Raw genomic sequence first — 11,192 nt, 5'->3', positions numbered from 1 at the left:
CATCACAACATGTCCCTCTTCTCTCTCTCTGTCCACAAGCTGTAGTCTCTCCTGACATCACAACATGTCCCTCTTCTCTCTCTCTGTCCACAAGCTGTAGTCTCTCCTCCTGACATCACAGCATGTCCCTCTTCTCTCTCTCTGTCCACAAGCTGTAGTCTCTCCTGACATCACAACGTGTCCCTCTTCTCTCTCTCTGTCCACAAGCTGTAGTCTCTCCTCCTGACATCACAACGTGTCCCTCTTCTCCAGACCCCCCCCCCCCTCTGGGAATGGGCAGGGTTGAGGAGCAGAAGGATTATCCTCCACACAGCCGATTGGTGGACAGGTTGATGAGAACGACAGCCGATTGGACAGGTTGATGAGAACGAAGTGATCAAACACTGAAGGTGAGCCGTCGTCTTTGTCAGGAGGAAGGACCAGTCGGTTCCTGGTCCGGGCAACATAAGTTGTGCTACTGTGGCTCTATCTCCTCTGGGAGAGGAGAGGAAGAAGAGAGGAGAGGAAGAAGAGGAGAGGAAGAAGAGAGGAAGAGGAGAGGAGAGGAGCGAAAAGGAGAGGAGAGGAAGAAGAGGAGAGGAAGAAGAGGAGAGGAGAGGAAGAAGAGGAGAGGAGATGAAGAAGAGAGGAAGAAGAGGAGAGGAAGAAGAGGAGAGGAGAGGAAGAAGAGGAGAGAAAGGGAGAGGAGAAAAGAGAGAGAAGAGGAGGAGATCCCTCTCTTCACTTCAGCTTAATTTATAGTCCAGTTCACTTGAGTCTAGATGAGTCTAGTTGAGTCTCAATGAGTCTAGTTGATTAGTCTAGTTGAGTCTCAATGAGTCTAGTTGATTAGTCTAGATGAGTCTAGTTGAGTCTAGTTGATGAGTCTAGTTGATGAGTCTAGTTGATGAGTCTAGATGAGTCTAGTTGATGAGTCTAGTTGATGAGTCTAGATGAGTCTAGTTGATGAGTCTAGTTGATGAGTCTAGATGAGTCTAGTTGAGTCTAGTTGATGAGTCTAATCGAGTCTAGTTGATTAGTCTAGATGAGTCTCGTTGAGTCTAGTTGATGAGTCTAATCGAGTCTAGTTGATTAGTCTAGATGAGTCTCGTTGAGTCTAGTTGAATAGTCTAGTTGAGTCTAGATGAGTCTAGTTGATGAGTTTAGATGAGTCTCGTTGAGTCTAGTTGAATAGTCTAGTTGAGTCTAGATGAGTCTAGTTGATGAGTTTAGATGAGTCTCGTTGAGTCTCGTTGAGTCTAGTTGAGTCCAGATCTGTTGTAGGCTGCAGTTGGCAGTAAGATCAGTTCCTCCTATTATAGCTTCAGAACCAGAGATTGCGCTGTTCTGACCAGCCTGTCTAACCCTACTGGGAGAAGAGGAGAGGAGAGGAGGAGAGGAGAGAGGAGGAGAGAGGAGGACAGGACAGGAGAGAGGAGAGAGGACAGGAGAGAGGAGAGAGGACAGGAGAGAGGAGAGAGGACATGAGAGAGGATATGAGAGAGGAGAGAGGACAGGAGAGAGGACAGGAGAGAGGACAGGAGAGAGGAGAGAGGACAGGAGAGAGGACAGGAGAGAGGACAGGAGAGAGGACAGGAGAGAGGACAGGAGAGAGGACAGGAGAGAGGAGAGAGGACAGGAGAGAGGACAGGAGAGAGGAGAGAGAAGAGGAGGAAAGAGGACAGGAGAGGCAATCACTCAGTCCAGTTCAGCACCATTCCACTTTTCTCAGTTCAGTCCAGTTTCAGTGTGCTTGGTGGCTCTGTGTGCAGGCTAAGGTTAAAGTTCAGGGGTCAGCACTCATCCAGAGGGTGTGTAGCACCATGAGGGTTTGAACTGGTTTAAACCCGACTCATCTGGTTTTATTCTGTATTTCAATCTGCTATAATGAGTTATTCACCTGCCTTTCCTCAAGTCCCGGCCCCAACCCTAACCCTACCCCAAGGCCCTCTCCTGGTTGGCTCCAGCTGAGTGGCTCCTCCCCCTGGCCAATAAGGAGCTCTGACGGCCCCAGCTCAGGGTTGGTTGGCTGGGAGGAGAGGCTGAAGGTGGTAGGATCACTGTGATTGGCTGTGGAGGAAGAAGAGGTGGGGTTTCTGCTGATGACCAGGTCCAGCTTGTTTCCAGACTCCGCGATGAGAGGAACCACCAGGCAGCAGTCGAAGTCTCTGGTCCGAACGTGATTTATCTGAAGATCCATAACAACACATTAATAACTACATAAATACTTGTTTATAACTACATGGTTGATCTGAAGATCCATATAAACACATTAATAACTACATAAATACTCGTAATGTATAACTACATGGTTTATCTGAAGATCCATATAAATACATTAATAACTACATAAATACTCATTTATACCCAAATACCCATCCTAACTTGTTAACCTCTTAACTAGGGCTGAGATTTATTTCATGTCAGATAGATCAATACAGTGCGTATTAAGTGATGTTGCTTTTTCAAATGTAGCCAAGAGTAAAGACCCTAACCCTGTCAAAACAGCAGTCAAAGTGTATATTTTCAACACTATTGTTTACCAATGATTTTAAGTGTTATTAGTGAAATGTGAGCTTATGATAAATCCCCGGAAAACGGACTATTTAGACACAACGACAGGAAGCCGCATGAAATCATTGTAGTCCTAAGAAAGAAAGAGGAGACCCAGGGCTTTCGTAAATTTCTTAAAACGACACTACCCAGCTCACACCTGCTGCATACAAATCTAGTCCAACCATTTTTATTTTACAAATATTGACGTGAACATCGTGTTTATATCTCACGGGTCGAACAAATACCGTACTTTTCGGACTATAAGCCGCGGCTTTTTCCCCCATTTTTCGACCCTGCGGCTTATATAACGGTGCGGCTTATTATGTGGACCAAACCCGAAAATATTGCTTTTTTTACTGCATTGAAATGTTATTTATCTGTTCCCTTATTTGCTAAACTTAATACAACTTGTAAATGAGTTAATTCTTGTTATTTGTCCGACAGTATTGTGACAATCCCCTCTGTGCATGAACCCTTACATATGGTAATTAAACATTAAAACACCTGCGGCTTATAGTCCAGTGCGGCTTATATATGTACACATCATTCAATTTAGCTGCTGCGGCTTATAGTCAGGTGCGGCTTATAGTGCGAAAAGTACGGTACCAACGTTATTTACATAAAATACAATGTATATTGTTTATTTACCTTTCTGTGAATGTCTAGGAAAAATCTGTGTCGCAATCCGGTAAAAATTAGTGGAGCTATGGACATTATACAAAAGTAACTGTACTTACAGTAGATTGCATTCACGGTTTGTGCTGCCCTGTAACAGGCGCCTGGTGGTACTAAACCCAGATTTAACTCTGCCATTGGAAAGATGAGATTCGGGCCGATCCATAGATGTGCGACTTGGCTATAATATGGTCATTTATAGGCCTGATATTCTATATTCATATTTCAAATAGCATGTGTCCAGATGGCAAAATTCTGTACTGTATCTACAAAAGCCCCTGTAAATCATCTGCCCTTTGTTCATTTGCTTAGATTTTTTGTACACTTGATCTCAAGAAGGTGCTGAATGAGCTCAGTTTTCACTTTTGGACAATGTTAGCATGGTGTTATTCACCATCAAAGATGGAAAAGAAAACTAATAATAATAATAATAATTTATATTCTCCTTTGGTTCATTACAACTTACTCAAGCATAGTAACAGACTTATTAATATTTCTGACACTGGGAATACATGGCCCTTGTAGAAGTGGAGTAATCTTCCCTTTACTTGGGTATGTACTTTTAGGCGAATTTTCTGAAAATATGGCTAGGGCTTAAAGGGGACATGCATTATAAATGGCTTTTTTCAGTGTCTAGCATTGTTTTATAGTAATAGGGGTTAGTATAAATGGGTCTGTGTTAGGGATGGGCGTGAGTAATCAATCGTAGCTATGAGAAAAATCGGAAAAGAAAAATCGAAATTATAAATTTTATGAAAAAAAAGAAATATATATATATTTTTTTTATATATCTTTTCACATGTATGTGTAAGATTATAACTGTTTGTTGGTTTCCTTACATCACAGAGGTATATATTGTCATTTGAAACAAGTTACCAATGCATTGTCCCGTGGGATTATGCCCCCCCGCGGCGAAATTAATTAGTATCCCCCTCAGTCTCTCTCTATCTCCCTCGCTGTGCCAGTCGCAGACTGTGTGGATGACTGTCACTCAAAGTGCTTATGGGCGGAGCCAGGCCAACACAGCCTGAAATCCAAAGTGAGACAAATTTGGCTTTTGTCCTTGATTAGAAATATAAAACAATGAATTTCTTTTTAATAAAAGCTTACAGATGTGTTCAATAGACTCACAGGAATTGTGTAAAGTTGCCCAAATAGTTCTAGGAATAGCAATGCATGTCCCCGTTAAGAGTACCTGGAGGAACCCCATTCAAACACAGGGAGACAAACACAAAGTCCACAGAGAAAGGTCTCCTGCCGGGGGTTGGAACAGGATTGTACCTGCAGTACTCTGTCGAAGGCCTTCAGTCCACCCAGTTCTGCTGCACCCCCAGGCCTGATGTTATTAACATAGACTCCTTTATCCAACAGACCGTCCGACACACTGAAGCCAAAGTCCTCCAGCTCAGAGTCTTTCTCCAGGGTCACCTGGGAAATAATAATGATAACATTAATACTTTAATTAAATTATAATATGAATGCAAACAGGTTTCACTGTATCCTCACCAACAGACCACAGTACATCAAACTGCAGGGCAGCCGGTCAGATGTGCTTCCTTCCACCCTTCCTGTTCACCCTGAAGTTCAAAAGAGCACTGAAATCTCATCTCCTAGATCACCAATATTTCCCATATGGGCTCCCTTTACAAACTGTGGTCTGATGGCTTGTTGTATTTTGTTATTGTATTTTCGTTTTTTTTTATATATTCTTCCTGTCATTAGTTGTTTTCTCTAAACCCAAAATCGTATGGCATGGGTGCTGTAGACCTGCTTGTGTGTATTTTGAATGAATGTTCCTTGTGTGTGTTTGGGGAGGGAGGGGATTTTATGCGTGGGGGTGACACATACCGTGTGCTATAGTGCATGTCTGTCCCTTGAGAACCATTCATCCGATCAACTTCACACTCAGCGGGTCTATTGCTGAGGACCCAGGGGAGTGCAGTGTCGAATGTGGTACCATTTGGCCAGATGGTGGCGCTATAACAACAACATTTACATTTGACTAATGTATTGCTGAGGACCCAAGGGAGTGCAGTGTTGAGTGTGAAGTCAATCAGATGAGCGGTTCTCGAAAACGCTGCAAGCTGGCCTTGTGTGGCTCTAAAGATCAGAAGTTAATGTTACCCTGATTTTGATTTTATTTTATTTTATTGATGGATTAAAAACACACAACAAGGATCCAAAGGATAACATGAGAAAGAGTAAAACCCTTAGTGTAGTTCTAAAGATCAGAAGTTAATGTTACCCTGTGTAGTTCTAAAGATCAGAAGTTAATGTTACCCTGTGTAGTTCTAAAGATCAGAAGTTAATGTTACCCTGTGTAGTTCTAAAGATCAGAAGTTAATGTTACCCTGTGTAGTTCTAAAGATCAGAAGTTAATGTTACCCTGTGTAGTTCTAAAGATCAGAAGTTAATGTTACCTTGTGTAGTTCGACAGGGTTAGTGGTCAGAATATCGTTGGCTTCCTGTCTCATTCTTCGCATGGCGAACGCTCTCCGCTGGGGGTCTGAGGGAAGCGTGTTTGACCGAGGAGTCACCTACAAAACAAATAAAACATCATATATCAAATACGTGATAGTAAAATATAAAACAAATATATGCTCCAGTGGAGTTGCTCAGTGGCCAACGGTGTCAGACTGTGGTTGTACTGTGCAGCTCCCAGGTGTGAATGGAACTGTGTGAATGTGAAGCAGGGCGTAGCTGAAAAAGAGCATCCGTGCTCAGCGAACCTACCCTGGGTAAATAAAGGTAAAACATGATAGTAAAATAACAAATATATATATACATATCAAATATGATATATATGGGAACAAATTATATATACATATGATGTAAAACAAAATATTGCATCTCCTCCTATACATCCTCTTAGCATGCAACATGTGGGCCCTTTTGAGGACCATTTGCCCACCGGCACTTTGGCGGCATCTAGCGGCTCGGGTGTGCATATTCTTTAATACACTATATATATTGAATTAAAGCCCTATTTGTTGCTTGTCGATAGCCATTTCAGTACCCCACTGAATCGGGGATCTAGGTGAAAAGTCACGAGCCAAAACGGGAAGAGAATTCTCCGTAGAATGCATTGAAGTCTATGAGAAAATCATTTTCTGAGCTCTCTCACTTTTGACCAAAACCGCTTCTAATCACTCATTTCTGAACGGATTTCTATGAAATCTTTCAGCCATGCCCATTTTTTTGGAAATACTACTTCTGGACCACTAACTACTACAGAAAAAAAACGTGAGCAACAAGTTTCTCTACAACTCAAGTTCAGACCTATGTTACTGTATCAGAAACGTCAGAATGTCATCTTTCAAATAAGACCAGGCTCGTGCATGTGCTATAAGTTTAAAGTATAGTAAAACTAAAACTAAAATGGCCACTTTTGTGGGCGATTGTTAACTGGATAAACAAATAAATGATGTACCGTAGGTCGCAAGCTGCTCCTCTCCTGGAAGCTGGCCTGTCTCCCCAGGGTGCTTCTGAGAGGAGCGGGTTCGTGATTCAGACTGAGACTGGAACCTGACATGATGGTGGCCTGGAAAGACAACAAGGAACAACAATGGTCACCATCTAGAGACATCAGGTCTTCCCCATGACAGCTACACCAAAGCAACATTGTGAGCCAAGTGTATCATTACACCCCTACTTCTCTTATTGATCTCAGTGCACTAATACTGTAGTTCTCCCTGCCACCACCAGGGATAATACTGTAGTTCTCCCTGTCACCACCAGGGATAATACTGTAGTGATCCTCAATATCAACACAACCTGAAAGACACAATTCTCCTCAATATCAACACAACATTAAAGACACAATGATCCTCAATATCAACACAACATTAAAGACACAATGATCCAAGTATGGTCTTGTCAATATTCCAATGTACAGTTTTGCTTGTACAGTTGTACAGTGTCCCCCACCCACCCCTCCTACCCAACCTCCCCCCCCCACTCCTACCAAACCTCCACCCACCCACCCAACCACCTCCAATGTACAGTCCCCCCCCCCCCCCCACCCACCCAACCTCCTCCAATGTACAGTTTCTACGTCAAAAGTATATACTCTTTTTCTGGACTCTTTTCGTATCACAAACAGTACTGTATTTGCAAATCTGGTATGCCATAAATGTATAGATGTAGCAGTACTGTCTATCTGTATGTCATATATGTTACGATGAATTGAAAATGGGGGACCCTGATGTAAACAAGACGAAAGTCTTTCTCTGGTCTGCATCCCCTTAACAATTGTATGTATTGAGCTGTACTGTACTGTACCAATTCTGCAATCTGTTAATAAAGTTTTCAATCAATCAATCAATCAATCCTCAATATCAACACAACCTTAAAGACACAATGATCCTCAATATCAACACAACCCGCGTCCCTCCCAGCCGATCAGAACCGTTACATAAGTCTGCTCATCTATTGGACAAACGAACTGCTCGTCAGGCCTTGCAAAAGCTGTCCCAGCATGCTCTACTTCACATGCCATGTACAGTGCAACATGACAGTGCAGTGTGATTGGCCAGCAGCTGGGTGATGTCACAATGATGCCATTGTGATGTCAGAGTGCTGATTGGAGGAAAGATGCTAGGATATCATGCACCGTGCTCACTAGGGATGGGTATCGCTAGGATTTTATCGATACTACTATTCTTATCGATACTGCTTAACGGTTCGGTACTTTATCGATACTCTTATCGGTTCTTTTAGATTATTATTATTATTAAAAAAAAATGTACACATTTATTATTTGAACGGCTTAAGGCTATATCTTTTAATTTTTTTATCCACTTCTTCTCTTTTTCAAAGTTTCTCCCATCCCAATTCCATTGTGCCAATTCTTTCCCTCCCCTGTTTTGAACGTTGCTCGCATATGCCCCCCACTGGCCGGTTGTAGGGAGGATATAGAAGCCTTGCATGTGTCCCCTCCGGTACACGAGGAGGCAGCCTGTCACATCTTTTCACCTACCAGCGCGGACTCTCATTGGCGAGGTGTAACGTGTGGGAGGCTCACACTACCCCCGCCATTTCCTGTCTGCTGTGCAGGCGTCCCCAACCGACCTGTAGGAGTCGCTGTCCACAACGTCCAGATTACCACCCATCGACTTCCACCCCCTAATTCTGCCAATTGAGTTAGTATGACAACTGGCCCAAGCCGGAGGCAACGCCGACAGCCGGAGTTGAACCCGGTGTCTCTTGCATTGGTGACGAGCGCAATGTCCGCTGCGCCACCCAGCCGCGGCTTAAGGCTATATCTGTACTTGATGTTTGTTTGTTGTGTTGCATATTTGAAATAAACTTCAATCAAATCAAACCCCCCCTCTTAAAAACAAAAACCTGTGTTTAATCTAGCCATCTATAAAACAGCATGCTAAAACTGTGAAACAAATGTCCTACTCCCCTAAAGAAAGAAATACATAGCAAACATGACTCAGTTATCCAATCAGCGTTTCCGTTAGAACATATTCGTGCCGGTCTGGGTGTCCTGCAAGATTTCTATCCCCGGACATATTCGAGAAATTCCGGTCAGCCTGGTTTTCCTTTTTACCGGCTGAATGCCACCATCGGCGCCAATGTTAACGTTAATATCGCCTAATCTATGTTTTAAATTATGGCTATGTGTCTAATCTGCCCATCGCATTATCAAAGACTATTTTCCAGTCAGTGCTGTCAAGGCTGTTTATCGCGTCGTTTCCGTTTCAGAGCATTTAGAAAAGCCCCCGTTTTCAGATAAAAAACAGCTCATTCTGGAGCATTCTATGAAAATCGTCTTTTAGTGGAATATTCCACAACGTTGATATTCGTCGGCCTTTTTATGAATCGTTTTCAAATAAACGCTAGATGATCAATATTATACGTGCACGCAAGCACATTACGGCCGCGCGCGGATAATCGCCCCGTTGATTTCCTCTCGGACTTTTACAGTGAAACCGAAAGAAGACATTTCACAAAACAGCTTATAACTTCATCAAACTTACTCTGATTATCCTAACACTGATAACATAGAGTCCTTACCTGACATCAGATGGTATCCAACTGGTATATTCCAATTCCTGATCACCATTCGAAAAAATCGATACGTGTATGGATCCAACGCGATACTGTAGAACTCCATGATCAGCGGGGATCTGAGGTTCCAGAATGAACTGTGGTAACCCTGGCTGGATCAGTGAACTGGAAAATGTGGATATAATGTCGCACCTCAGCCAGGAGAATTAAAGTTTCCACTCGGGCCTGAACGCTCGACATTTCTGTTTCCGTTTTCTTTCACCACGGCATCAGCGGTCTCTGTGACTTCAAGTTCAGAAGACTCATCTTCAGTCATTATTATTAGACCTGCTTGTGCTTGGTTTCATGAAATATTTGTTAAGCTTAGCTTGTTTTGGCCATCTCTCTCTCTCGCTCGTATACCTGTTTGTCGTTATGGTGGCCAGACAGGCTCAAAAAAAGAAAGAAAAAAAGATTCACATCCGAGCGGCGCCATCCGCGCTTTATCAGAGTGAAGCAACATGTAATGATTGTTTCGTTCATCGCATAGGCTATTTAATTTTAGCCTATTTTAATACAATTCAAATAATAAAATTGTGCTTAGAGAAATTATTTTCACCGGACATTATGACCGGAGAGATTTAAATATTCGGACTTCAACATATTTTGCCGGTCAAATACCGGTAATTACCGGCTAACGGAAACGCTGTATCCAATAGTGCTGCTGCTTTTTATTTTGTTAAAATCTTTTAGGTAATAAGACTAAAAGACTACAATATGACTACAACGATTTCATGACGGCTTCCTGTCCTCGCATTTCCGTTTCCGGTTTCCGGTTTAACGTTACAATTTCAACAACAGATTGCTGCTAATTAAACACTTCATGGAAACGGAGTAACGGTAACATTATGTCGAGTTCATACGTGTAGTGTAGTATGAACTCGACATAACGTTACTCCGTGTTCACTGTTGCTGCCACTGTTGTGTCGCAGATGGATGGTACACCCTGTTAGCTCTGTAGCTAATCCGCTTCTAGACTACCGATAGCAGTACCGATAACATCGGAGCTTATCAATACTCAGTTTTTTTCTAATTTAGTACGGGTTCCCGTTTAGAACCGAGTTTCGGGGGGCATCCCTAGTGCTCACGCACGCACACACACACACCCACACCCACCCACACCCACACACACACGCACGCACACACACACACACCCACACCCACCCACCCACACCCACACACACACACACACGCACACACACACACACACACACACACCCACACACACAACCTTCAGCAGTAGGAGGTTAGAGTAGCATCTAGGGTTGCATTTAGAAAAACACAAACCAACCAGAGAGAGAGAGAGACAGTAGAGGGGAGAAGAGAGGAGAGGAGAAGAGGAGAGAGGATAGAGAGGAGAGAGGAGAGGAGACAGTAGAGAGGAGAGGAGAAGAGGAGAGATGATAGAGAAGAGAGGAGACAGTAGAGAGGAGAGGAGAAGAGTAGAGAGGAGAGAGGAGAGGAGACAGTAGAGAGGAGAGGTGAGAGGAGACAGTAGAGAGGAGAGGTGAGAGGATAGAGAGGAGAGATAGAGGAGACAGTAGAGAGGAGAGGAGAGGAGAGGAGGAGAGGTGAGAGGATAGAGAGGAGAGTAGAGGAGAGGAGAGGTGAGAGGATAGAGAGGAGAGGAGACAGGAGGAGATGAGACAGGAGAGGTGAGAGGATAGAGAGGAGAGGAGACAGGAGGAGAGGAGACAGGAGAGGTGAGAGGATAGAGAGGAGAGGAGACAGGAGGAGAGGAGACAGGAGAGGTGAGAGGATAGAGAGGAGAGGAGAGGGGAGGAGAGGAGACAGGAGAGGTGAGAGGATAGAGAGGAGAGGAGACAGGAGGAGAGGAGAGGAGACAGGAGAGGTGAGAGGATAGAGAGGAGAGGAGACAGGAGGAGAGGAGACAGGAGAGGGGCTACCAGTGTAAGGAGGTCTGT

General features: G+C 43.6%; 1 protein-coding gene across 1 annotated transcript in view; it reads right to left on the bottom strand.

The window, feature by feature from the left end:
• Positions 1-1,179: 1,179 nt before the first annotated feature.
• The window catches only part of grip1 (glutamate receptor interacting protein 1), a gene marked incomplete at its 5' end in the record, with an annotated part of 117,372 nt that continues 107,359 nt past the window's right edge, over positions 1,180-11,192 (bottom strand). The window contains 4 exon segments of the mRNA XM_084331086.1: positions 1,180-2,167; positions 4,492-4,638; positions 5,631-5,747; positions 6,641-6,751. Coding sequence (XP_084187212.1) covers positions 1,862-2,167; positions 4,492-4,638; positions 5,631-5,747; positions 6,641-6,751 — 681 coding nt within the window. The 3' untranslated portion in view covers positions 1,180-1,861.

This window comes from Notolepis coatsorum (genome assembly GCF_963971535.1).
Source record: "Notolepis coatsorum genome assembly, chromosome: 15".
NCBI lineage: Eukaryota > Metazoa > Chordata > Actinopteri > Aulopiformes > Paralepididae > Notolepis > Notolepis coatsorum.
The sequence above is the reverse complement of the archived record's forward strand: the minus strand, read 5'-3'. Positions and strand labels throughout refer to the sequence as shown.